Genomic DNA, 27,013 nt, shown 5'->3' with positions numbered 1-27,013 from the left:
CATCACCACTTTTTCCTAGCTGGTAGCTATCTGAACAGGAGCACTGTCCTGTTTTTTAACTGAGGAATGGGGCTGAAGAAAGAAGGAACTGTGTAAAGATGGGGGAGTGCAAAAGCAGTATCAGAGCTCAGCTGACAGTGGTGCACTGTTCTTGCGCAAGGTTAAGTGGAAGTCAGGCTTTAATTCTTTCTACTGTAGTTTAATAAGTTTCTCTGGAGGAAAAGCAACTGCAAACATCAGATGTATTCAGGCATTTGTCATAGGGGATTATTGGCTAAAACCAAAGAGATTCATTATTAAATAATATTGCCATATTATATAAATTTCTCTTTGTCCTCTCCTTCCTCCCCTCCCATATGCAATGAGGGCAACATTACTCCTGTTTCTCAGAAATCTGAGACTTAATTTGTTAATGCATATAAAATACTATAAAACCTTTAGACAGAAGCTATTGCATGCATACCAAGAACTAAAAATCTTTTGATGAAGTGTCTACTGCTTAAATATTAGTTGAGTTTACTGAAAATATGCATATATATACACTAGTGTAATGTTAATGAGTTAGTTTTATAGTCACTTTCCATGGACAGTACTGTGATTTTCTTTTCTAGTAATCAAGCCTTTGAAGCACTCAAGCTTTAAACCTAACCAAATGCTGTAACCAAAGCCTTTTGAAAGTAGTAAATTGCTGTTCATTGGCTTCACTGGGCTTTGATCAAGTCCCCCGGGAGCTGCATTTATCTAATCGTCTGCCTTATGCATAGAATCACAACTGAGCAACAAATTGCAAATCTCCACTGCTGTGTTTAGTTATCAGATAAAACTCATGGAATCTATCTGAAATTGTGCAAGTTTTTAATTTTTAGATACGTTCTATGGCTATATAAAAAAGAAGACTCAGTATTGCTGAATTTTATTAAGCTCTCTTTGAATGCCTTTTCTGCTGCCAGGGAGGAAGTTGCATCAATATTTAAAAAATAACAGCAAGGTTTGTAAATTGGATCTCTAAGTACATATGGCTAACCTTGAAGTAAAGGACTTCAGTATTAGCCTGAAATCAAATGAAGATTTCTGGTGGTCTTAAAACTTCATTATTATTTTATTTTTTAAATTGCTTTTACTCTGAATCAGAATGAAACCACTAAGCTGGAAGATTCCCAGGTCCAGCAGCGCTCATAATTTAGGCAGGGAAACTGAATTTTCAGAACATCAGCATCTGCCTCATGCCAGTCTTACCAGTCTCAGGCAGGTAGAGAAAGCCTTTCTGCTGCTTCAGAAGGTTACCTAGCTAAGTCAGTGAAAGTTCATTAAGCTTGATATGTTTGAAATTAAAAAAGAAGAGCAAATATTGATGAAAGTTTCACCCGAGAAAGTGGCACAGTCTTCTACTTAATAATATTTCTGCCCTTCAACCTCAACACTTGAAGTGTAGGAGGTGCTGTGAGTACTCTGCTGTAGTGTGTGCTTTACAATTGAAAGGGGTGAGCCACAAAAGGGATTCTGTTTCAGCCTTGAAAGATTCCTTGTTTGTGTTTACTTAACATAAGTTAAAAACTGTCAGAGTGGAAATAGAGGAGCATAAAGAATATAAATCAAGAATTTCAGGAGAATAGTTTATCTTTTAAAAACAAAACAAAAAACCAAACCCAACCTTTTGTCTTCCTAAAGCTTTTCAAAATTAAGTACATTCAAATGAGGGAAATTTTATCCATACAGAAGGACAACACAACTGCAGAAGTAACCTGTTACTTCTAGCTAGTGCAAAACTGGCCAATGTAAAGAAGTGACACTTCACTAGTCATTTTAATGCATTTGTATTACTGTGATCACACAGATAGGTTGCAGTAAATTCTAAGTTTGGAAATTTTAAAATTAAAAACTTGCTGCTGAGCCAAAATCATGGAAGCACTCCACAATAGATTCGCAACATTTAAACAGAATTTGTTCCGTGGAGGTTGTTGAATGCAATATTTCTTGTTAAAATAGAAGGATTTTCATATTTAATTTGTATGCCTTTTTCCCAGAAGCAGCATGTTTTCATCTACATGTGTGTATGTGTAAGAGAGAGACAGATGGACGGAATGAAAATGGATAGCTGGGCAGAAGGGGATATCCTCACTCTCAGATTGTGAAAAAAAATGGTGATGATTTTTCAGAAAGTTTTCAAGCACAGGTACCTGTGCAATGATGAAAAAAATTGGGTCTTCTGATAAAAACCCTCACTTCTTCATTCTCCTGTCCTTTCCAATACATCCCAGTAATTATCTGCAAGTTGCAGATGTTTTCGGGCTTTTCTGTTTCTTACTAAAAGAATAATATAGTTACACAGCATGAGAAAGATGGCATGTCCGATGAGAATCAAACTCTGATATGGATAATACCAAGTTTAGTGCTTGTTACAGTATGTTGTAATAAAGTTTTAAATTACTGTTATTTCTACTAAGATTATTTTGTTCTATATAGGACATTGATTTCTCTATTATGTGAGCTGATGATCCATGAAAGCAAAAGAAATAAAGCTATGTTTGAAGGTGAGATAAAAACAAGTCAGTGTTCATTTCACTGAGCATCTGTTAGTCAATCAAAATATTTAACTAAAGAGGAGGCAAGTTTTCTATGGAAAGCTTGGGAAAATTTTTTGCAGTTCTTGATTCTCTGAATGTGTAGAGTGAAATCATGTCTCAGATGCATCAGGTTTGGTTTTGGAGATATTTTACAAGCAATTTGAATATTTTTCTCAAAGACGTTCCACTTCATAATGTGGCTGATGAGTATTTGTAACTGAATTTCATGACGTTTTAATGGTATGTTTAGGTTTTTTTTATTACATAATGAGACTTTTATGATTTTCCTGGAAATTCAGAAAACTTAAGCAAAGCTCTGACTGCTCTATAGCCTCAAGTCACAGCACTCCGTGCCTTTGAGATGCTGTTCACTCTGCTGTGTGGTTTGTGAGACCACTGACGACTTCTGCTGGGTCAATCTGGGTGTACTGTAAGGATAATCATATATCAAACTACACTGATTCAAAGACATTGAGACTGCTGTGTCCATGGGCAGCAACCAGGAAATAATAAAGAAAGCAAATCTGAATGACTTTTTACACAGTTGGATGTACAGCAAATTATACAGCAAATTAACTAACTTAAAGCCGAAATTACCTTCCTTAAGACTCAGTTTTCTCTGGGTCCAGTATAGAAAGTGGAAAATAAAATGCCTGTTAGAATTCATAGTGCCTTACACTTTTAAGCTTAGTACAAACATTGATTAATGAATGCTAAGTAGTTCTTTATCGCTGCTTGGGTAGGCACTCATTTTGAACAGACTGTTTGTCCTATCCAGGATAGCCTGTGGCAATAAACAAACCACCAAAGCTTCAGCACCGTGTTCCGGAGCTGTAAAAAACACCATGTTATTTCTGTGAGTTTTGAAAGTACAGTCAATAAATTGTGAGTGAAAAGATCACTGAAAGAGGGCTATGACTCCAACTAGTTTTATTTGAGAATACTGAAGTATTTTTTTTTTTAATTTCTGTATAAAATAATTCTTTAAAATTTAGAAAAAATATGCCTTAAAACTGTTTTTTTTAATGCTTTTTTTTAATACTTGAAGACTTTTTTCACCTAGAGGTATTAAACCTCTGAGTCATTTAGAAGCATTTAAAAAGTTTCAGGAATAGATCAGTACGGTGCGATGCTGACCTCTGTACCTTCAGTTAGTGGCAACTAGTAGTAGCTGTACTGAGTTAGCTTCAGAGGAGCAGTAAGCTCTATAGCTGTTTGCTATAAGGTCAGTTCTTGCTGCTCATTATGAGCTCTGAAAGATCTCATTACCCCCAGGCTCTTATTTTTTTTTCCTCATTCTCAAAAATTTTGTGTCATAGGCCTGTCTCTTCCTTGCTTTTCGACAACATTTTATAATACCTTATATAAATCTGGAACTCTGAGATTGTAAGTTTTAAATTTATAACCATCCTCACTGGAGGTTGGGGAAAAATAAATAAATAATGCTAAAAATATTTTGAAGCAAAGGGCTACCTCTGTATCTCAATAGCAGCTCCTTGCACCATCTTGTGAAGCTTTTCATCTCTCTCTTGGTTACATGAATAGTAGGATGTTCTGAACCAGTAGGCAAGGAACGCATTGTATTACTTTCTCTGCTCAGGTCACAGAAGGGCAATACAGGGAGTTGCATCTAGTTTTTCTCACCTGAAAGAAAAATATCGTATAACATGGCAAACAGAATGGCATTCAGAAACATTTTCCTAAAAGAAAATGTCTCATTCATTTCTAAATGAAAAATAAATCATAATATAATAAGAGTTTTTCTTACTAACTAAACACCTTATACTATATTGTGGGCTAAAATCTAAGTACAAAACTGGTACGATTGTACCAGTCCTTAGCATTCAATCTTATTTTATTATTGATGCCCTAATGCTACCACCTTTTGCTGACATTCAACATGAGGAACTCCGATGTGTTTTGCATAATCACAGTACACGACGATCCTTTAAACCGTGGATAACTGTAGGATAAAGCCACCTGGTTCTGTGTTACATTTTATGTTGGCTTTGCTTAGCCTTTGTTGCATAACTGCTCCCTGCACGGGTGAAGCATAAAGGTCGATGTGAAATCAAGCAATGCTTTGCTTGGGAGTGAGCCACAGATACAAGTATACCTCTTGCAATTATTTCCTAGTTGTTTTCCACTCATTTTCAGGATTTCTTGGAGACATTCATTGTCCCAGAATAGTTCTGTGAAATATTTTGGTCGACTGCATTGTAAAAGTGTTTGAGGTAATGGTACCTGTGGATCATAGTAGCATGCCAGATATGGTACAGATATGGTGAATACCATCACATGCTAAGCAAAAAGACATACAGCCTGGATAAAACTGAATATTTATAGCACTTAGTATTCACATTTGTTGTAAGCTTGAAAATGTGTAAGACATTGTCATGGTTTAAAGCTGGGCTGGCTATTAAACCTGTGGCAGACGCTTTGGAAAGTTAAAACAGTTTTAATAAACTGTAGTAATGAAAAAAGAGTATAATAAGAGTAATAGAAATAATCAAATATATACAAATATATACAAAACCAAGATTGAGAGCTTGGAAATCCTTCTCAGGCAGAGTTGCTTCCCCAGCACAGGCAGAGGGGAAAATGCAGTAGCTCCCCCTACCATTACACCTGCAGGCTTTTAACTGGAGAATTGGCAAAGCTGGTACCAATCAGTGGGAGACAGGAGGGTCCGTCCCTCCTGGGCCCCACCTCCAGGAGGCAGTGGGTTAGTGATAAATAGGAAAGTGAGAATGACGTGTATGGGATGGAATACCTCGTTGGTCAGTCCTGGGTCACCTGGCCTGTCTGCTCCTCCCTGCAGGTGCGACCCCTCTTCGGCTCTTCACTCGTAAGCAGTGAGGAATTTAGCAGTGACCTTGGTTTCTCTAAGACTAATTGGCCTGGTTTGGGCCAAACCAGGACAGACATAAACCACATTGTGGTACACAGAGAATTACTTGTAAGTCTATTTCATGCAATTTCTGAGTACCAGTTAAAGGTACTTTGCCATCTACTCTCTCAAATGATAGTCAAGCCTAATCTCTGTAGGTTTAGCTTGGAATAAAGAATTTTAAAATGGGGAATTTTCATGCCATTCTCAATCCTATGCTACTCTTCCTTTAGTATGTTTTACAGTTAGTTAATTATTTATATTCTCAGATCAGCAATTTGTAAACTCAGAAGTATTTTCATGGATAAATGTGAAGCAAAGGGAATTTATAAACCAGGATCATTTGGTGCGTATAAGAAGCCATCTCTGAAATCTAATGTAATCCATATGCTCTGTGCAAGTCTAGCAAAAACTAAACTTGTGGTTCTGAAATGTTTTGTGGCTAGTTAAACTGTTGTTACTGTTGATTGCCATGAACTTTTACCAAGATGAGGGTGTTTGCTGCATGCCAGGAGGCTGGTGCTAGTATGATGGAAGTGGCCTGGAAGTCAGTGCTGGGGTGGTATGCTGATGGCATGTGCATCACGTGTCCGCTGCATGGGGCCCCATTGTGACAGAGGGCCATAGCAGGGAGATAGTTGTGGAGCCACTGCTGCCTCTAGTCTTCTAGAAAGTCTAATGAGTCCATGGGGAACTCTTGTTGATTAGTTTCCGTGCCTCTCCAAATCAAGTTTAGTCGAACAGATCATGTTCTCAAGCAGAACAAGACGTCATGCATTGAGGTCAGGCTTTCTCAAGTTCAGTTTCAGTTCTCTTGTTGAACAAGAATAACTTAATTTTGACAATTTAACATTTAGGAGTTATCATAATTTTCTTAAAATCTGTTGGGTATGTACTACTATCCCCAAGAAATCTTCCATCAGGATAGATGTATATTCTATGTAAGAGGTGGGTTTACTCACCATTCCTATAATAGAAACTAAAATTACGAGTCTGGCTCTCTACCATCTGTATCAAGCACTGTTAGCAGGATTCTAACAGTCTTGGAGGGGAGCCTTTAGATACTTCTGGAGAAAAATGGTGAAATGCAGTACCCATTTTATACTATGCAAGTTGCATCTATTGTCACCCAAACGTCTTAGCTAGCTCTGAAAGAAGATAGACTTGTAAAAATGCATGCAAGTTCAGTTCAGGTTGTAAAGTTGGATGAATGTTTTGATGTTATCTAATTTTTGTTTCTATTTTTTGCTTCAGTGCTTTTTTTTTTTCCTCTTCTTGTAATTTTATTCCAGTGCTGTAATGGTATGAGTACATTTGCAAAAAGGTTCTTACATTTAATATGTTATCTGTTAGATATTTGGGTTTCCATTTGAATAGAAGCTTTAAAAAAAAAATTGCATTGCTAAAGCACTTCTGATTGGCACCAGACATCAGTTTTAGTTATAAAACCCCACTAATAGGTTTCGACAGGAGTCTGGATAAGTCTACTGAGCGCCACACATGCACACCTTTAAGATATGCTATGGAGTGATAAGCCATAGTACTGTCTGTGTCCTAGATGCATATTTTTGAAAAGGAAGGCACATAGTGAAAAGTATTAATTACTTCATCTTCTCTACTGACTGTGAACATATTGAATGAGTTAAAGCAATGAGAGTTTTCTTATCATTAACAAAATGTTTAAGCATCTTGAAGTGAAGTTGGCGGCGTGATAGAGACCATTTTTCTAAGTGTGTTTTACCACAATACATCATCTCTTTCTTCCTTTTTTTTTTTTTTTTAGGTTTTACTGGGACTTAATCATGCTCATAATGATGGTTGGAAACCTTGTCATTATACCAGTTGGAATCACATTCTTCACAGAACAAACAACAACACCATGGATTATTTTCAATGTGGCATCAGACACTGTTTTTTTATTGGACTTGATCATGAATTTTAGAACTGGGACTGTAAATGAAGACAGCTCTGAAATAATACTGGACCCTAAAATAATTAAGATGAATTACTTAAAAAGCTGGTTTGTTGTTGACTTCATCTCATCAATACCAGTGGATTATATCTTTCTCATTGTAGAAAAAGGAATGGATTCGGAGGTTTACAAGACAGCAAGAGCACTTCGTATTGTGAGATTTACAAAAATCCTCAGCCTGTTACGTTTGTTACGTCTTTCAAGACTGATTAGATACATACACCAGTGGGAAGAGGTAAGATTTATATGGTTATAACATCATTCGCTAAGAACTTATTCCTTCAAAAAATCTAGTCAGGTCTCTCTGAAGAGCTACACAAAAACCAGAATGGAATAAAGAGTTTTTACTCACCAATTAGTGTAATTACATATAGTTGCTAGTAGAAAACCCTTTTTGGAAAAAAAAACACAGAGTAACCATCTTCTCTCTGCTGACAACAGAGACCAAAAATATGTTTGGGACCATCAGCACAAGAAGCATGGATGGGCTCCTTTTGAGAATATTAGAAATTTTAGCAACCACCTAAGTCTGCATTTGGGTTTGGTGACTAAGCACTTAAACATATGAAGTTAATACTCTGGTAATCACAGAGAACTTAAAATACATGTTCATATTTTTCATTTTCAGGAGAAGTTGAAACCATTTATAGTTGAGTAGATTTGCTAGAATGCTCACTGTTTGAAGGCTGCATGTAGGCTGAATATATCAAATACGGACCTTCGGTATAAAAAATGGGTAGTTCAAATTTTGAGTCTTTGCCTTGTAAACTGTCAACTCCACTATTTCCAGACATGACCTTATGCTGCCTGCCAATTTGGCACATTTATGAAATTATGGCATTCCCTAATTTGGCATGCTTATGGCTAGGAAGTGTTGAATGCTTTGGCACGTACCACCGTGATTCAGTCAGTTCACTGCTTGCCTGTCGCCATTTCTGTAGTTCTAAATATCATAGTATCTTTTAAAAGGAAGTGCTAAAAACATGTGAAAAATAACTACTGTTGTCTAAACCTTTCTTGCAGCAAGTGTAATCATAATTTTGTATAGCATTTTCATGGCAGCACTATTGAAATAGATTTGCATAAATTTATTTGCTTACTTTGATAAAGATTTATTTAATTAAATGAATATTGAAGGATGATTTGGTACCATTTCTGGTGCTTCTTCTGCTCTTTATCTCCAGGATTGTGTTCACTTGCTGGTTTAACAGAAACCTAAATGCGAAGCCATCTCACAAATAAAGTCAGATTATATTTAAAAATGGCATGATGCTGGATTATACTAAGCATCAAAAGTCTAATAAATTTATAATTGTTTCTCAAAAAGCTCCTGAAATAGGTCACTATTTTTTAATAGTGTATTTTGTAAATTCTGCTTCTTTTTGCCTCTCTGTAATGCAGTTTAACTATGCTTTTGACACAGAAATCAAAAGTGTAGATTCAGTACAAACTGAGTGCTGCAGTTTTGTACTCAATTTAAATAAGGCAAATGATTAAGCATATTTTGCTGTTCTACCATAAAGCTGTGCTTCTGTCTCCTCTGTGCTTTACAGAGAGACAACCTTCTGAAATGCGTTCAATGACATTATTTTCTGGCAGCTTGAGTTAATAGCTTGCCACTATGAAGCCCTACTAAGCAGAGAAATGAATACCTTTTTTTTTTTTTCTCCTTCCATCTGTTGTCAAAGATAAATCAAGTATTCTAAATCAAAAATAGTTGAATCAGCCACTAAGTGGGACTAGAATTGACCAAAGGATGTGGTCCAAACCAACAATAGCTGGTGTTTGGTCCATTTAATCTTTAGCTAATGGATGCTCGATTGCAACTTCACCTTTGGTTCCACTAGTAAAACTTGTGTCGTATGATACTTTATTTGATAAGTATTGAAAAATAAGCGAAGTCCATCTTTTTGTGTTTGATAACACATTACAGTGCTCTCTGGATGTTCTCTGGAAGGTGAAAGAGGATCTGAAGGTTTTATTTTGTTGTTTTTTTTTTGAGCCTGCAATAAAGCAGCAAGAAGCTCGTTGGCTGTTTTTAAAAAATATTTCTGATGACTGTGAGAACATGCGGAAGCAGTGAGAAATATGTAGACTGAATCAGGTGCTGATAAATTCCAAAATGAAACGAATGCAAGAAAAAAAAGGGGGTTTTTTGTTTACCATTTTACAGCGATCAGAAATGAAGGCGGTCATGGATTTTCGTATTTGGCTTTTCTTATCACAATAGTTGGTTATTACTTTTGATGTAGCTTGTGAAACTGTTCTGCATGATAATCCATTACCACTTTAGAGAAATTTTGTGTTATAGTATTGTAATGTTTTAAAACAAAAAAAACTAGGTAGGGATGAACTTTGCTGAATTAGGAAACAATAGTTGGATGATTCCACAGGGGTAGTCAGTGAGACCTTTGCTGCTGATGTTAATCTTTTCTGTATCATGTGTGTTTGCACATGCACAACAGGAAGCAACTGTTAACTAAGTTTTACAACACAGAACTGGAGCTTGTTTGTGTGTGATTAAAAGGATTTAATAGTTTTTACATATGGGCTGACATGTTGGTTTTAAGTGTGGTGCAGATAAATCTGAAATACTATGTATTTGGATCCAGAATAATGAGCATTATGTCAAAAATACTGAGAGGACAGCCAGCGAACTCATTCTTCGTAACCTGACAAGATGATACTTCATGGAAGAGTGGTTGATGAACAAACCAGGTTGTATAAGGCTGTTATCCCATTGAGGTATTTATATGTCCTCCCTCCAACAGAAAAGGCAGGTCGAAATCATTTGAGCTTTTCCTTTTTTTTTATTATCACATACCTGGACTTTAGTTGGTCAGTATCCTCTGAACTTTAAGATGAGTAGGCAAAAATTTAAAAGATTTTTATGTGATACTGGTGAAAGATGTTTCCTTTTCTTTATTTATTTCCACATGATTTAAATCAATGAAATCAAGATCAAGCTACTAACTGCCACACAGAGTAATACTGAGGTAAATAATGTATGCATTGCAGAAGCTTTCTCCTCAACTGTTATGAAGAAACAGAGCTGTAGCCTGTGGTGCAATATATATGTGAAATCTGATTGATATATTCATATCAGTCTGATGTTAATAGCTTATCCAAATGACTGACTCAGTGGAAATGGGAAGAAACACTTTAACAAAGGGACAGGAGATATGAGGACAGGAATTGATTTACTGAATTTGCAAATTCACACTGTCCTAAAACTGCTTTTTAGATACAATATCTAATATCCCCGTCCTTTACAACTCAGATGTTGACAAATAGATCATATACTTACTTAAACAAAATTATGTACTATAACATGCAAGAAAAACATTGATATTTAAATTGGTGATTGCAGAAATTTAATTTTCAGTAATTTCTGACAGGGGATTTGTTTTGGATTTTTTTTTTTTAGCATAGGTTCCTAAAAATGCCAAACAGGATGTACTAGACCTAATTCTTATTTACTTTAACTTATTTTATGAGACTGCCTAAGCTGCTGACCCCTGAATGTTTTACATAGGTTTGCATGCAACTATAAGTTATTCTTATGCTTATAGATGACTGAACAATTAAAAATAAAAGATATGAACAATTAGGAATAAATATATTGTTACATGTCAAATGATATGCCACATTGCTTTACATTTGTCTATGATATAAATTTACTGATTCTTTCAAATAATAATATTTTCCAAACTGTTTAAAAACTAGACTTTAATAGCTTTGCTTACAGATATATTAATCACAGGACAAGACCTAGTAAGATGTATAAGTAAATAGAAGTGGTACTTCTAAAAGTGTACCCTAAGTCTTTCTCATTCTGAGATGTCTGATTATGTAGAATTAGAACCAGTTTTAAAGTGACTGCATGCTTATTGCAAGATGTGCAATGAAGGTTATGTTTTGCAAAAAATCTTCTAGTAAAAGATGTGATAATTGTAAATTGGAGCCACGTCTTATTTTGGTTTGACTTGTACTGAGATCTGGTTTTCAATTTGCCAAACCTTTTCAACGTTCATGCACCTATGTAAGTGTCGATATCCACTCTTGCTGTTGCTAAAGTGCAGGTGTTTAATGAAACATATTTCTGAGCGTATCACACAGACGTGTCTTATTCTACTTTTTTCTATTTTGTTTCTAATAATCACAGTAATCCTGATCCAGAAAGGCTCATAAATACAAGCTTGCTTGAATGCTAAGTCTTACTAAAGTGCTTAAAAATTAAGTAAGTGGGTAAGAGGTTTGCCAAATCAGGTCCTGCATTAACAATTTCATCTGTTGCTTCCACGCGACCAAACCTAATTATCTCTGATCACCACTAGGTGTCCTCTCCTTGTTGTGCTGCTTGTTGCCAACGGCACAAAAATGCGCATTACGTGTATATGATGTTGAGTTATTATTGTTGCCTAAATAAAAATATAGTAAAAGGACACTTGTGTTATTCGGACAACAGAAGACAACTCTTACTTCAGTAGCCTGCTGTTTCTGTAGTAGGTATACAGGTGATTTGTGTCCCCTATAGAAAATCAAACCACTTCCTCTTTCCCCTACAGCCAGGTCAGAAGTCAAGGGGTTTTGTCTCTCCTTTTCGTCACTGACTGAGGAATTGTGTGGGAAGGGAGAGATGATGAGTTAGGTGGGTGCTTGGTAGTGTTGGATGAAAACACATATCTTTACTGATTGGATTATTAATTTTATTTTATTTTAACAGGACTGTGTCTACAAGATGTGGAGTTTTCCTATCAATTATGGTATTATACAGTTTAACCTACTTTTTTAATTAATGGTCCCATGGAAATGGGAGGTGACATAATATTTTTTTTCTTTCTTTTCATTCAGTTTTAATTCCTGGCCTCCAAGGAGATAGATAGTTTAAAATATATTTTCTAGGCCCTGTAAAGTTGTGTCAATTAGTGAAGTACAGCAAATAAGCATACCAGTACAGGCTGAGTGTCATTTTTAAAGTAAATTTACATTTTTAAAGTAAATTAGCTTAAAGTGGGAAACACTTTTTTTATTACCTATTGTAGATGCATCAATCAAATATGAGTTGTCTAGCTCATAGGGAGTGAGGGGAGGAAATTTGTTAAATAACTCTGGGGGAAAGAAGATGTAGGAGAGCCCACCTTCTGTTACTGGCACAAAGTTTGTGAATTGTGTGATAAAGCCTCTGTATTGGTGTCTTCTGCCTACCTACAATTAAGAAGATTGAAGTAGGAGAAAATCCCTATTTCCTGCCAATTTCTACATGAAGGAAACAGAAAAGGAAGTTTTGCGTTCTTTTGGAAAGTCGTGCTTGGAAAATGCCTCTTACGTATAAATTAGTGAATTTGTGTCCTCCCACAAAAAGTCTATGGCTGGGAGCAGGTTGTGTAGATCAACGACAAAAATCACATTTTTGGCACTTTTTTGTTTGTTGTTTTTTTTTTTTCCAAAGAAGCATTCCCTCGCAGGACTAAGTAAATACGCAAACCAGTTATTCATGTTGTTTAGTGTGCAGATGCTTGCGTATGTACATCTTAACACAGCTGACTTCGTTTTTGTGCTGTGCTGTCTCTCAGACACCTGCGAGGTTTGCTTGGGGCTTCCTCCTTGTTCTGCAGTCTTCCCTACCAGAGGAAGCTCTTGTCAACATGTGCTTGACGTGCTGACCAGCTCCACCTCTTGTGTAATCTAGAGGGGAAAATGCCCATGCTGTTATCTTGCAGTTTGAATTACAAAATCTGAGTGCTCCTTGCTCAACATAGCTATGGAAGAAGATGAACTCTCCAGCTTCATCAGAGCAGAGGGCTGCTCAGGCCAGTTCCCCAGAGGGAGGGCCTTCCCTTTGTGCCCGGGAGTTGCTCTGGCTGTCAGTTTGTTACTGGGTAGGATTCGCAGTGCCGGTATTCATCCCAAATTCAGTTGGGATGTTGGGTAATGGATAGTCTGTCTCTGTGACGGCAGTTGAGAGCAAGGTATTTCATCTGCAGACTCTATTCCTATAGAGCCAGAACCCTGACTACTAGCCCTTTTCTTGGTCCACTTAAAATTACAGAGTGTAAAGGAAGGTTTTTTGATGCTGTTGAGGCTATTGATACTATGTCTTGATAGTGCAGTTCTAGTTTACTAAATATCGCTTGTTTGTATGGGTAGAACTGAAATGATAGAAAAGATACATAAATAATACCTAAATTCCAAAGTAAAGCATTATATAATATGAAAGAACATATGAATGGAAACATTTTCATAAGACCAAAAATCAGTCTTGTAATATATAGATATGCAAACCTCAGTGCTGTTAAATAATAATTTTTCTCTCTATCATGTAATTTATAAGCCTATTGTCTGTGTTTTGCTGAACAGAGCACCTAATACAATCTTTACTAAATTGGTAGTGTTCCAAATGGGAAATTATAATGGATCTCGTTTCATGTAAACCTTTTTGTTTACACTGAACTATCCATATTTTAACATTAGGTGGGTAAATTGTGCTCAGTTGTGCTAGTGCTTTTTCATTTATTTCAATGAAAATTATTAATTTGAGAAAAGTATGTATCATTGCAGCTAAAGCATACATCCATGAAATATCACTGATGTAGATGATGGAGCATACTCTCAGGTTTTTATTTTTCTCTCTTTTAAATTCTGTACAACAGTAGGAAAATACACATAACCGATAGAGACAATTAGAAGGCATTATGATCCATGGTCTCCTAATAATAGAATACTAACTGCCGAAAAAGAACAGCACATTTGTAGAGCAGGCAATTACTGAAATGCAAGCAAAACACAGAGTATTCTGGTTTTTAATTTCTTACTTTATGGTCTATGCATAATCATTTTCATGGAAAGAATAATCCATCCTCCTACAGAGTAAACAGAAAGTGTTATGAGTGTAAAGTTTCTCTCTTCATCTTTTTGCCCAGTTTTTAAGACTGTGCAACTGAGCTGCTGTTCTTGTGTGCCTACACCAAGAGAGTAATTGTGTGGCGATGATGTTTTCCCTGGGAGATGAACCATGTGGAACATAGCCTGAGATAAATTTCCCTGAACTCAAATGTTGGTAGATACTGTTTTCTTCTTTATATGAGTTTTGTCTGCTTCTATAGCAATGTGCCTGTTGCTAGGAGTCTTGGCTGTAGAGCCAAGGTGGGTTCACCCCCTGCAGTAGCATTTCTAGGTGATGCTAGTCAGTCAGTTTTGAAAATGATCAGAACTGCGTCCACCTGTCTTTGACACTGAAGTGTAACACAGTTTTTTTTAGAAGAATTTTTAAAAGTCTAATTTGTTGTTCATTACCTTTTGAGCCATTCTGTAGATAATTCCTTGTTTTGGACTTGCTAGAGCTTGCACGCATTACTCCTTCATTCCATGCAGATTTGGAAAAAAAGCCTCTTGTTCTTCCATCGTAAGCTTTTAACACAAGCAGAAAGACCACTTTGTGTTCACAGAGTAATGGCCTGATGGATAGATACATCCCATGTCAGGCAAGGGGGAAGGTCGGGGACGTTTAGTCCTCTTGCGAGACAGAGCTGCCAGCCACTCACCACGTCATCCCACTGCCTCCTGGAGCTGAAGAGTTGTCAGAGAAGGTGATGACGGCCAAAGAGCTGTTTGGGCAGCCCCCGGTCTGGATCATGGTTCACCGTTCGGACACTGCGATATTTCAGTGAGCACTCGTGTTACAAGCTGCCTTTGGTTCCTGCAGTGATGAGACAGAAGGGGAACCTGTGAACTGGATTTTTTGTTTTTTTTTTTTCTGATGTATTTTAACAAGAATGAAAATTTTAGGGTTTATTCTTTGCAGGCTAAGCACGATCCATTCAGGTATCTCTGCATTTTCAGCTTTGTGTTAATAGTGACCAGTTCAGAATGACTGTTTACACTTCTAAATTATTCAGCAACAGTAATTTAACTAAAAGATATTCTCAGCTTGTCACTAGTGCCTCGTAAGATCCTTCCCCTCTGTGTTTGTTTGCGTCATACCAATAGATCTTCGCATGTAAAGACACCAGTTGAATAAATACCTTAGATCTGCGCACAGGTTTTAATTTGTCTTGGTATTCTCTTTATTTAGCTGCTAGGGAAAGTCATCTGTAGAGATTGTTAGGGATACATTGTCCCCATTTTATGCTGTCTTAAATAGACTTACTTTTAAAATAAATTTTTAGAAGACAAATTTGAAGCTGGGTTGCTAGTCTACATGGTAAAATATGCTCAGTTATCAGCTGAAATGGGAGACTTATAATCCACTGTAATAATATTTAATACTTTATTTATTTATTTGTTTATTAATTAAAGAAAGCAACAAGATGTCCTTGCAGGGCATCATTTCTAAGTGAAAGCTGAGGAACAAGTTATACAGGAAAAATAAATCAGAAAAGGGCACAAGCAGGAGCTGGATATGAAAAATTTTAACCTTTTCCTAACATTTAGCTACAAGGGACATTTCATTTTTAAATTAAGTAATCATGTATTAAAGGGTGGAAAGAGAATTCATTAGATTTCCAGTTGATATAATTCTATGTTCTACTTTAGGGAAAAAGTTGTCAGTTGCTGTGAATAGCTTTTTAAATAAAAAAAAAAAAACCTAAGTCCCCCACTGTATTCTCTCATTCTCTTATGCAGAGAACAATGTGCGGGTTGATTTTGTGGGATTTTGTGGGAGAGCATTGACTCCGTTATCTCAGAAAGGTCTGAGAGGTAGAAAAGGGAGATACTGGGAGAACTTGTGCTGGGCTGTGATCAGTAGACTATCCATGCGCTGCTGCCTTTATTTATTCTCCCAGTCTGTCATGTTCCTCAGCTCACCTGGCATTTTACCGAATAAGACCAGGACTGAAATGATACCGAATTCAATGGGTTGAGGTTTGTGTCTTGATTGTGATCAAATTTGACTCCCTTCTAACACAACAAAATACCTGGGACACTACTTGTTTAAGTAGGTTTCTGTTGTTACGGCTCCCATTGAGGACAATGGAATAGTGGTTTAATAGTAATTAGGAATAAGGTCTGTTTTATAAGGATAAAATGGTCTGAATTAACCACTTAGGGAGTAAGATGTAATTGTATAAACCTATTTAGAGAGGGCTGACAAACTGAGACGGCAGTGTAGAAATGGCTTTTCCATCTGCAAGTTATATTTAACGAGTTATTTTTAACCTAAATCTCATGGAGTTTATTCCAAATAACCACGACATTATCCCACATGTGTAATATGTGATTTAAATATAGTTGTGACCTGAAAGTACAGGAAAATAACCTAATTCAGAGATTGTCAGAGCTGCGCTGCTTGCTTCCAAGCAGAAATGAAGGCTGTGCTTGAACTGTTAGGCTCCCCTCACCATACTGCACTGGGAACATGCGCTCTTTCTCACTGTTTTCATCTTTCTTAACCCAGACATGTGCTTTGCCATAGCCTTTCCATGTGTCTAGGCTCATAGTGTTTTCCTGTTTGTTACTTATTGTTATGTTAAAACCGATCTCTATTTTCCAGCCTTTCTGCTTTCAGAACCAATAGCAACAAGCTTAATTGTACATCTGCTTACCTCGGTACAGCGCCTTGTAGTTGCACTGCCTTTCTTTCCAGTAAATGTTGCAACTTGTTATTGGTCTGGCAGGAGATGCTGCCGTGCAGTGTATTCGGTGTCATTTCAACCTTGGTTTTCTGTGACAAAATGACGGGCAACATTGGAGCTCCTGCTTTGCATCCAGGTGGGGCTCTGAGGTGAGGAGCTGTGAGGGTAGAGCCCTGTGTAGCATGTGTGTATTCTGCCTGTATAGGCATGGGAGAAACCATCTGTGAAATGCTGAGAGCGACTGAATGGCTAATTATGATATACCTGCTGTAATCTTTGCCAAAGCCATAGGCCTTGTACAATTGGGCTGCCTGTACAAGACAGGAAAACTGTGAGTGTCAAAAAAAAAAAGGGGGAGGGAGAAGCTAATTCAAACAAATGTGCATGTACATATTTATGTGAATATGTCTCCAAGCGTGAAGGTTCCTAACAGCATCTCTGCACTTCTGAATAGAAACCAAAGAAAATGGTCCTGTCTACAATTTTTCTCTCTCCAGATTAATTCTTCATGCATCATATGCCCAGTTTACCTTAAGTGACTGGCAATATTCAAAGGCTTATCACAAACAATATTTTATCTCCACTAAAAGCTGTAAGTTTTGCTGCTGAGTTGATGCTTCTGTTCATACTTTTAAGATAGCGGCATACAAGATTTATGGCCAAAACCTGAACCTGGAGAGAGAATATTGCTATGTGTAATTTAAAATGAATCTGTTTTTAAAAGAGTACCTTCCTGTGGGATTTCCAAAGCATACTATCAAACAAGGTGTAGTAGTTCTCTTCAGGATGATCAGTTTTTCCCTCAACCAAAGACATGAATTATATCTTCATCTGTCGCAAAAATGACTGGGCAATCCCCCATGAGAATTGTTTTCCAGCTGGGGAGATTTAATGTCAGATATGTTTTAACAAAGAATTGGGGGAAAAAAAATGCAACTAAAATGTAGTTTCAACAGGCAAGGGGTAACTTCTAGAACTGCTGCATTGTTTTCAGCACAAAGAAGTTTCAAGGTATTGAATGCAAACAGGTAACTTACATTTTTCTTGCAGAGACTTTCTGATGAGCTAAGTGAAACACTGTTTTTCCTTCAGCATCAATCATATAAATACTCTTTTTCCCATCACTTATTTATTTTGCCCACGGCAAAACGAACCTATAACATAAATGTGGTTTTCTCTTTGTCCTTTTTATTATGTGACAATTTTAGTAACTTAGCCCTAGGTGGATTTTTATTTATATTTCTGTTAATGTTTGCATATCATATATATGTATGTTTATTGATCTTTTAAAAATAGTTTTAAGAAAATCAGTCTGTTTATTGGGGCTCTTAATTGTCATAGTAACTGCCAGGCACTGGAAATGGAGGTGTCAAAATACTTTGCATGAATAGAATTAATTAACACTGTAACTTTTTTTAACAAGTAAATCCATGAAGAGATACATTATTTTTAAAGTCATTATAAAACAAATTCCAGTAGAACTTTACATGCTTTCTTCCATTTCATTTAACCTGCCTATTGTTCGTAGAATCATAGAATGGTTTGGGGTGGGAGGGACGTTAAAGATAATCTAGTTCCAACCCTGCTGCCATGAGCAGGGACACCTTCCACTAGACCAGGGTGCTCAAAGCCCCATCCAGCCTGGCCTTGAACACTGCCAGGGAGGGGGCATCCACAGCTTCTCTGGGCAACCTGTTCCAGTGTCTCACCACCCTCGCAGGAAAGAATTTCTTCCTAGTGTCTAATCTAAATCTACCCTCTTTCAGTTTAAAACCATTCCCCCTTGTCCTATCACTATGTGCCCTTGTAAAAAGTCCCTCTCCAGCTTTTGTGTAGGCCCCCTTCAGGTGCTGGAGTGCTTGGAAGGCTGTTATAAGGTCTCCCTGGAGCCTTCTCTTCTCCAGGTTATTCCTATGGAAGTAAGTGAAAATAAAATTAATAGACACCAAGATTTTTACATATATTATTTTTCTGTTTGTAACATAATTGATTGGCTCACTAGTTCTTGTCAACTCTTGTTTAAAAGTTAAGTGAGTTTATATTTGAGGTAGAAGCATTTTTTGGTTTGTTTTTTTTTTTTTTTAACCTCAGCAGGGTGTTTAGAATTGGTAGCATTTGACAGCAGCTATGCTGGATGCTTTTGTGACACAGCAATTCCCATGCCGTCTGCTTCAGCCAATTACTAGTGCTCTTCAGGGTGAGAAAGTAATTTTGACAAGTTTGGATTTGCCTTTAGGAAACTCTCTCACCCTCTTTTTAGATGTGTATGGATCCTTTGTGTAAACTGAACATGGTCTGAATACTAGCTGAGGACATGACCTCTTCAGCTACATTGTAATTTTAAAACATGTCTGTGTTGAAAAACCTAGTTACAGCTAAGAATTTAAAATTGTTGTGACAGGACAGTAGTATAAATTTTGGGCATTATTTTTTACAGGGATATGTGAACATCTTTTTATCTGACCTCAGCTATTTCAAGATGCTTTATCTAGTGAATCAATTTCTTTCTCACATTTTTGAACAGACAGAGAAAGATAGATAGTCAGTTAAATATTTGATTTACAGATTCAACACTGAAATGCAAAAGGAAGCGTCTAAAATGAAATTTTTTAATTCTTTGTTAGTTAGTACAGAATTTTGTTCCTTGCGTCATTTCAACAGTTTCGAAACTTACAGTCCCACATGAGTCATGACGATGGTCCTATGGATTTCCTTCCACTTTCTCTAAACGTTTTTCTTTGATGTGAAGATTATCATGATGCTCTTCAGAAGTAGTGATTATCTCATTCAGAGTTAGAAAATTTAGCCCAGTAGTGGATTGTCATCTGAACAGTGCAAATAATTCCCCACCAATAAAAAGCTATAACTTTTTGCTAAGTCATGAAGAAGGTATAGCTTGAGATATGTAAAGCTTGAATTTCAGGATTATTATACATGTTTGAGAAGTCTCATTTTCCTTTAGTTCTTCTCTTTTGATCTTTTGACAGTTCTTCTTTTTTGATCTTTTGACTAGATATACTCAAAAAATATAATACTATATTAATAATTATACATGCTAAACCTAAGGTAGAGGAGGTGAAAAAAAGAAAACCTGACACGAGAAGGGCAAGTGACCTGATGCTCGTAAATGACTTTTTTTTCTCTATATAACTGGTGCTTCTTGTTAGCTGGTGCTTTCTAGAAAAACAGTATCAAAAAACTCATCTGTGATCTTTTCCTTGACTACCATCTTTTAGTTTAAGCTGTTTGAAAATTATACAAGTGATATGGCTGTTAGTAACACAGACCTGTTTGAATTGCATCTACTATCCTGACATCCAGTTTGTGGCTGGAAGCTGAGAACTCCATTTGTTTCTCCTCTGGCTGTGTTCTTGTCATCGCAAATACTCAGCAGAATGAGTCTGATGAAAAAGAAACAAGACTGGTGGCACCTCACAAGAAAACGTCTCTCTGAATTCCTAAGAGAGAAAGTATATTTAATGTAACTTCTTCTTAATCTGCTAAATAGTGCTTTTATTAATTTTATGTGTACCTGGTTTTATTTTTTATATTTTTATATTTGTTATTATGGAGAGAACAACTGATCTTCAGGGAAATCATAACTATGTCTGGTCAGTTTAGGCAGTTTAGGACACTGAGGTAGCATATTGGAAATCACAATGTCTGATGTTTTCTCTCAAGACTTCTTGAAGATTTTCTAGCCTTCAACTAGCCTTAGCTTAGTTTTTTCTCCATTTTGCTTCAAAGCCACCATCTTTTAATCTGTGGTTATGTTTTGAGATTCCAGTTTTGACTGGCATCTCCAGGTTTGCAGTAATATTATTATAATGCAATAATTGAATTAATTAGTAAATTACAAAGGAATATTCTTGCTGGTCATCAGGCCAGTTCAATTGCCTTGTTCTGATTCTTGGATGTCCGTCAATCTTTGATCGTCTGGGCTGCTTAGGGTAGTCTGGAACAGGTGTAGAAGCAGGTTTCTAGCTACCTAGAGGACTTAAGTAGGGTCAGACACACGCAGACCCTGTCAGGGGTAAGAAGCAGCTGAGCCGGACTGTTGTGATCACTATATGTGGGACTAAAGAGTCTCAACTGCAGTATTTGCACCATTTCCCCTCTCCATTTGTACGTATGTAGCGTTTTGTGTGTGCAGTATTCCAGTTGGTTTGCAGAGTAGGTAGATACTGTTTTAGGGCCTGACATTGTTCTTTCACTGCATGATTTATGCTTGAAAATCTGATTTAGGAGTACAGAGATATAAATATGTCGAATATTTTTTGCCTTTTTCACATTACTGATGTTTTACATCAATGAAGTTTATCAAACTCTAGTTTTTAAATTGAGCTACAAATGTACTTGAGTGACCTCCAGCTGTTTTTTCACACTGAGAACTATGCCTCCAGATATTTATCCTCCAACATCTTTTCAGTCCCCCACCTCTTCCTTTCTGTCATGTAAGTGTCTTGGGAAGACAGAAAGCCTGTACTCTGTGCTCTGTGCTTGCAGGCAGTGGCTGCGGAGGGTCAGAACCTGGTACTGAATTCGTAGCTCTGAGTCCCTCAAGTCTGTTTCCATAGCTGAAAATGCAAAACACGGGAGGTTTTAGTGACAGTTTTTACTGAGACTGGTACAAATAAGCATACCAAGAAGACACGTGCTTCAGTTTCTTTCCTTACAGTTGGAAACAAAAGAGAGAAAACCAGTTTTCTAAACTTGTGATATTTGCTGATTTAAGAGTATTTTTGCAAGCCATCCTAGATGAAAGCTACAGAATGAAGAGTTGTTCCAAACATCAAGTTTATTCGCTGTTAAAAATTTTCCCCTATAGTAGCAGTGCATTATCTTATAAAAGGAAAGAAACCCATGAAAGTCCACCATATCACCCACTGTGTTGAGGAAAGGAAGCAGGAGACTGGGAATCCCTTCCCTCCTTGGTCTGAAGTGCTTCAGGAAGGGTTGGCGTGGCACAAGGTTTGCGCTGGCACACTGCCCTACCTGACCCAACGTGATTCATTGTGCCAGACCTAGTGCCTAGTGAGCACGTGGCTCTGCCCTCATGGTGGGAGGACTCATACCGAAGGAGAGGCAGTGTGGGTACATGTGGGTTTTGTGGAATGACACACACAGAAAGGGCAATGCCTCAGCCCTGACATTTCCCATCGACTAGCTGTTAGGAGATCTCTGTTCCCTGTTATGACTCTTAGCAGCACCATCTGAAGTGTCCATCTCTCTCCAAAAATTGGGCAGGGAGCCCAGACACCCATTAAGCACTGGAGAGCAAACACTTCAAAATATTCTACCTAGGGGCCTTCTTAGACTTGGCTATTAGGGCTACTTTCAAGCTCCCTGCCAGTGGTAGCGTTGAGAATTTACTTGTGTACAGAAGAAATACGGTGTGTGACCTAGAGAGAATGAAAAGGTGAAGCTCATTTAGTTTTGCCTTGTAATATGTTGAATTCAGTAATCCAGTCTGTTCATCTCAACTGAATTCAGTGAGGCTGCACCTGTGAAAATCAGAGAATTTTCCATGTTGCTGATGGAAACTGTGGAGTCTCCTCAAGACTTACCTTGCTGACCCATTTCATTCATTTGCAAGAGGAAAAATAAGTATGTCTGCTGAAAAGCTCTTTTAAATGCAGAACAGAAGAACAAATGTAACCTTTTTGAACTTTTCTTTTTAAGTCGCTCTTGAGTTTAAGAGTAAAGCATGTAACTGGCATAGACTGTTCCAGTTCTCAGACTGTGCCAGAGCTTTGCAGGGATACTGCTAGCATTCAGTTACCTTAGATGATGTTCTCAGAATATTTCTAAAGTAGCAGGCAAAGAATGATTAAGTAGGGTTCTACCTCTTCACAATGTTTTCCATGGCAGATCAAATATTTGTACTTGAAAAACAGAGTTATGTATTCTGTGTTATGTGCTTTGAAAGAATTATCATAGATTTCTTGGATATGGGGAGAAGAGTTCATCAGCTCACTAGTGTTGGTTGCTGAACACTACTATGTAGGTAGAACAAAATCAATTATAATGACTCTTAAATGGATAGAGACATTTCAGAATCATCAGATGATTTTGGCTCATTACTAGACTTTCAATCTTCTACTTACTATGTTTAGTTTATAAAAAATATTATTTCTACCAATGAAAAAAGCACATTTTAATAAGCCTTTTATCCTTAAGTGCTCGGTGTGAAGTTTTGTGATAATGCATAAAAAAGCATGTCTCTGTAGGAGCTTGGTGACTTAATCTACCTCCTGGTTAAAAGTGTGATAAGATAAACTATTGGTAATTGAAAAATGGTGAAAGGTGATCTAACTGACACAGATCTGCTGCCCTAATAACTAATCAGTATAACAAGAAACAGTGAGCCAAAATGGCTCAGAAAAATGGAGTAGTATATTAAAAAGGCTAAGCTAAAAATCTGCATACCTTCAGAGCAATGCCTGACATGGCATAGCTTTTATTTACACTGTTCTTCAAAATGTATTTCTACCCTAAATAACGCTTTGTAATTCATAGTGCTGTCTTTGCTGACAAGTAGAAAATATTGTACTCTGCTTTTTAGTTATGCTACATGTACCAGCATCAGTGAAGGCTGCTATTCTATCTGTTGTAAGTTAACATTTTTTTCACTGTTTACAATTTCTCCCACTGAAATCCTGTTTCAAATGCAGTTTGTGATTATGCATCTCTCCTGTGACCTCGGGTGATTTGGCTGTACCATGCACCATCAATAGCTTTTAAGGTTTTTTCTTTCCCCAAAAATGACATCTGTTGAGGGTTCCTGATTTGCCACATCTTTCCTTGATTCCCTGAAGGAGTGAGGTATGAGTTGTATCAAAGTGGACTTCCAAATCTGAGATTTCAAAAATCAGTAGACAGCTAAAGATTCCCTTGCCTTCACAGATGCTTGTTTGCTATGGTGTCCTTGTCATATAAAAATGCATCATAAGGTACAAGGTTATATTGTCCTGTCTCAGCCCATTCCTAGACAGTCAGCACTTTTTAAATTGGGAACCAGTTGGGGTTTGGCATTCTCACTGTAATGCGGATAGGCTTATAACCTTGATGTAGTTGATAGCAATCCGGAATGATATCTAATATATATCAATGCTTACATTTAATTGTTGTCAGTGATTTCCCTGGTGCTATAGAACCATTCTTCACCAAAGCATTACAAATTCACTTTGTTCTGTGCCTTTTAGGTATGCCATCAGTAAGAGGTTGTGAGACTCAGCAGCGGCCAGAAAGGATTGCTAAAATGTTCTTTTTCTTTATAGTGCAGATTAGCTATCACAGATCCTTGATCCATCAGTATTCACACGTCCGTATCCTTTTATCCTGTTTATTCCTGTAAGATCAATGAGGTTACAGCTATCTCTATACCTAACAGGGAGCAGGTCTTTAAGAACTTGAATAGACTGTTAAAGATTACCCTTTTTGATGCTCTGCTGGTCTTGCTCCCTTGTGCCCCTGCCAAGCCCTGTGTTAAATGTACCCCACATCTACTGTGGATTTGAGATTGCTGCAGTTCTTAGGCAAATAGATTTATACTCTGTTGTATTTGAGTGCAGCTGGCAGGGAACTGCTGTATGCGTTGCTGATCACCTTTTCCTTTCTAGTAATGTTTCTGACAGCCTTGTGTCCAATGCTAGCCAATGAAATATTGTTTCTTAAGTCTTATTTCTCAAGCTACTTAACTGATTTCTTTGATTTTTTTTTTTTTCTGCCCGGAGTAGTATGTAACATGAATTGTCTTACTTTGGTATGGTTTCTTATTATTTGTTAAAGACTTTTTAAAGAAATACAAGTTTTACTGATGTTGTGAAACATTCAGTTCTGCTGGAGAGCATAATTGTTTCCTACAGTCTTCATTTTGGAGCATTTGACAGATTTTAAGGTTTCAGGGCTAAAACATGGAATACTTTGAAGACAGTTTTAAGGCTTGGATTTGAATATAGGAAATTCTAAAGAGAAGATAGGCTTCATGTGCTTTTAATAACCTATATTTCTGAGGACACATATCACCCGTCATGTACTGTTTCAAAAAGAGCTTTTTCAGAGCTTTCCAACACAAGCAAATTTTTGTTGGGTCTGAGGTTTTTTTTTTTCTTCATAATTTCTTAAATTCAGTGATTCTCTATATTCAAGATACAATTATGAGGGAATCCCATAACTAAGTATATATGGAGGGAGGAGACAGTGGGAAACTTGCAGGGGGTCTGTCTGCTGTAACACCTTCCACTAGAGTGGGGGAACTCCAGGATTTCCTTGAAGATGCTTCATGATACAACTTTTTCTTTTCAGTTCCATGAATGATACAAAAATAATGAAAAATGCAGCTGTGCTGGGTAGCTATAAGACCAGCAAGCCTCAGTTTCTTGGAAAAACACATTTAAAATTAATGTTTTTGGTCTGTTAAGGATGGCATGATAAGGGGAGACCTTATTGCTCTCCACAATTACCTGAAAGGAGGTTGTAGCCAGGTGGGTGTTAGTCTCTTCTCGCAAGTAACAAGTGATAGGACGAGAGGAAACGGCCTCAGGTTGCACCAGGGTAGGTTTAGATTGGGTATTAGGAAAAAATTCTTCACTGAAAGGGTTGTCAAGCACTGGGAGAAGCTGCCCAGGGAAGTGGTTGAGTCACCATCTCTGGAGGTATTTAAAAGACCTGTAGATGTGGTGCTTAGGGACATGGTTTAGGGGTGCACTTGGCAGTGCTAGGTTAACGGTTGGACTTGATGATCTTAAAGGTCCTTTCCAACCAAAACAATTCTATGATTCTGTGATTCCATGTATGTAAGTTGTTTAGGCCAGGATGTTACTTTGTCCATCTTTTTATTTTCTTTGGGAGAAGGCAGTAGGGAGGTTAGTTGTAACCAATGAAAGGAAAATTCCACTGTTTGTTAGACTATTAAATACTCCTTACCCATTAGTAGGGATTTTCTTTTCTTGTTCTGCTATTTTTATGTACTGCAGACAATTCTAGTAACAGCAGTAGCAATGTCTGACCTTGTGTTGTAACACACCCAAGTGGCATGCCAATCTTGCCTTCATTTTGGCAGTGATAAGTTAAGGCTCTGGGAAAATTAGAGCTGGCATTTTCTGCAAGTACAAGCTTTCAACAGAGGATGCCAATTCATGGATGCCAAAACTAATAATAATAAATAATAATTTAAAAAAAAAGAAAGTGTGATGCTACCAATGACAGCTTTTTAGTGAAGAAAAACTGCAGATATGAATATTTTTCATTAAAGTTGGGGGGAGGGGGAGGGGCGTGGGAGGGTGGAGCGGGGAGAGACATGTCAAAAAGAATAATGTTCAGTAAATGAGATAAGTCATCTAGAGTGCAGGAGAATCAGATAAAGTCCCTGCCTGGCTACACTCCTATACTCCCTAGTGAGTGGTCTGAATTGTCAGATGCCTATGTACTCCCGTTTTGATCTGTTGAAGCAGTTCCGTTTTGTTCACTAGGCAACTACTTAGGAAATAATTCATCTATTCCTATCTCAGACAAGTCGTCTGGCCTCCAGGCTGCGCAGTGAGAAATGCCCCCCTATTTGTTTCTTGTTATATTAAGAACGCCTTGGACCTGTTACTGTGCACATAGAAATGTCTGTGTTTTGTTAGAAGTTGTAGAGGCTTTTGGGATGAAGAGAACATTTCCTCCTCATTCCCAAAAGATATGCAGATGTTATATCTGCATCTTATTCCAAAATTTCAGTATCAAATGGAAACTAGTATGTTTAATAATTTTTCTGCACTGGTATTTCCATATTATTTCCATTGAAAATTAGCTTTTCTCCATTTGCCTTCCTGAGCCTTGCCAGTTGTCCCATTACTCTAAGGTGTTTATAACCACCAGTGACAGAAGAGGTGGAAGCAGTGGAACTGCTTTTGAAGTGTCAGTGCTGGCAGCTCGTTAAAAGATAGTATTAAGAGTGCTACAAAACAGCTGCTCATTGCTGAGAAAATGATCAATGCCAATGCACTGTAATAATTCTATTTCTCTC

The 27,013-nt window shown here is 37.3% G+C and overlaps 1 protein-coding gene across 1 annotated transcript in view; it reads left to right on the top strand.

Annotated features, from left to right (window-relative positions):
* HCN1 (hyperpolarization activated cyclic nucleotide gated potassium channel 1) overlaps window positions 1–27,013 on the top strand; it is a 219,626-nt gene that overhangs the window by 21,801 nt on the left and 170,812 nt on the right. The window contains exon 2 of the mRNA XM_068423180.1: window positions 7,238–7,661. Coding sequence (XP_068279281.1) covers window positions 7,238–7,661 — 424 coding nt within the window. The remainder of the gene's footprint in view (window positions 1–7,237; window positions 7,662–27,013) is intronic.

Source organism: Nyctibius grandis, chromosome Z (assembly GCF_013368605.1).
Source record: "Nyctibius grandis isolate bNycGra1 chromosome Z, bNycGra1.pri, whole genome shotgun sequence".
In the NCBI taxonomy this organism is placed as follows: Eukaryota; Metazoa; Chordata; class Aves; order Nyctibiiformes; family Nyctibiidae; genus Nyctibius; species Nyctibius grandis.
This window is presented reverse-complemented; position numbering and strand designations above follow the sequence as displayed.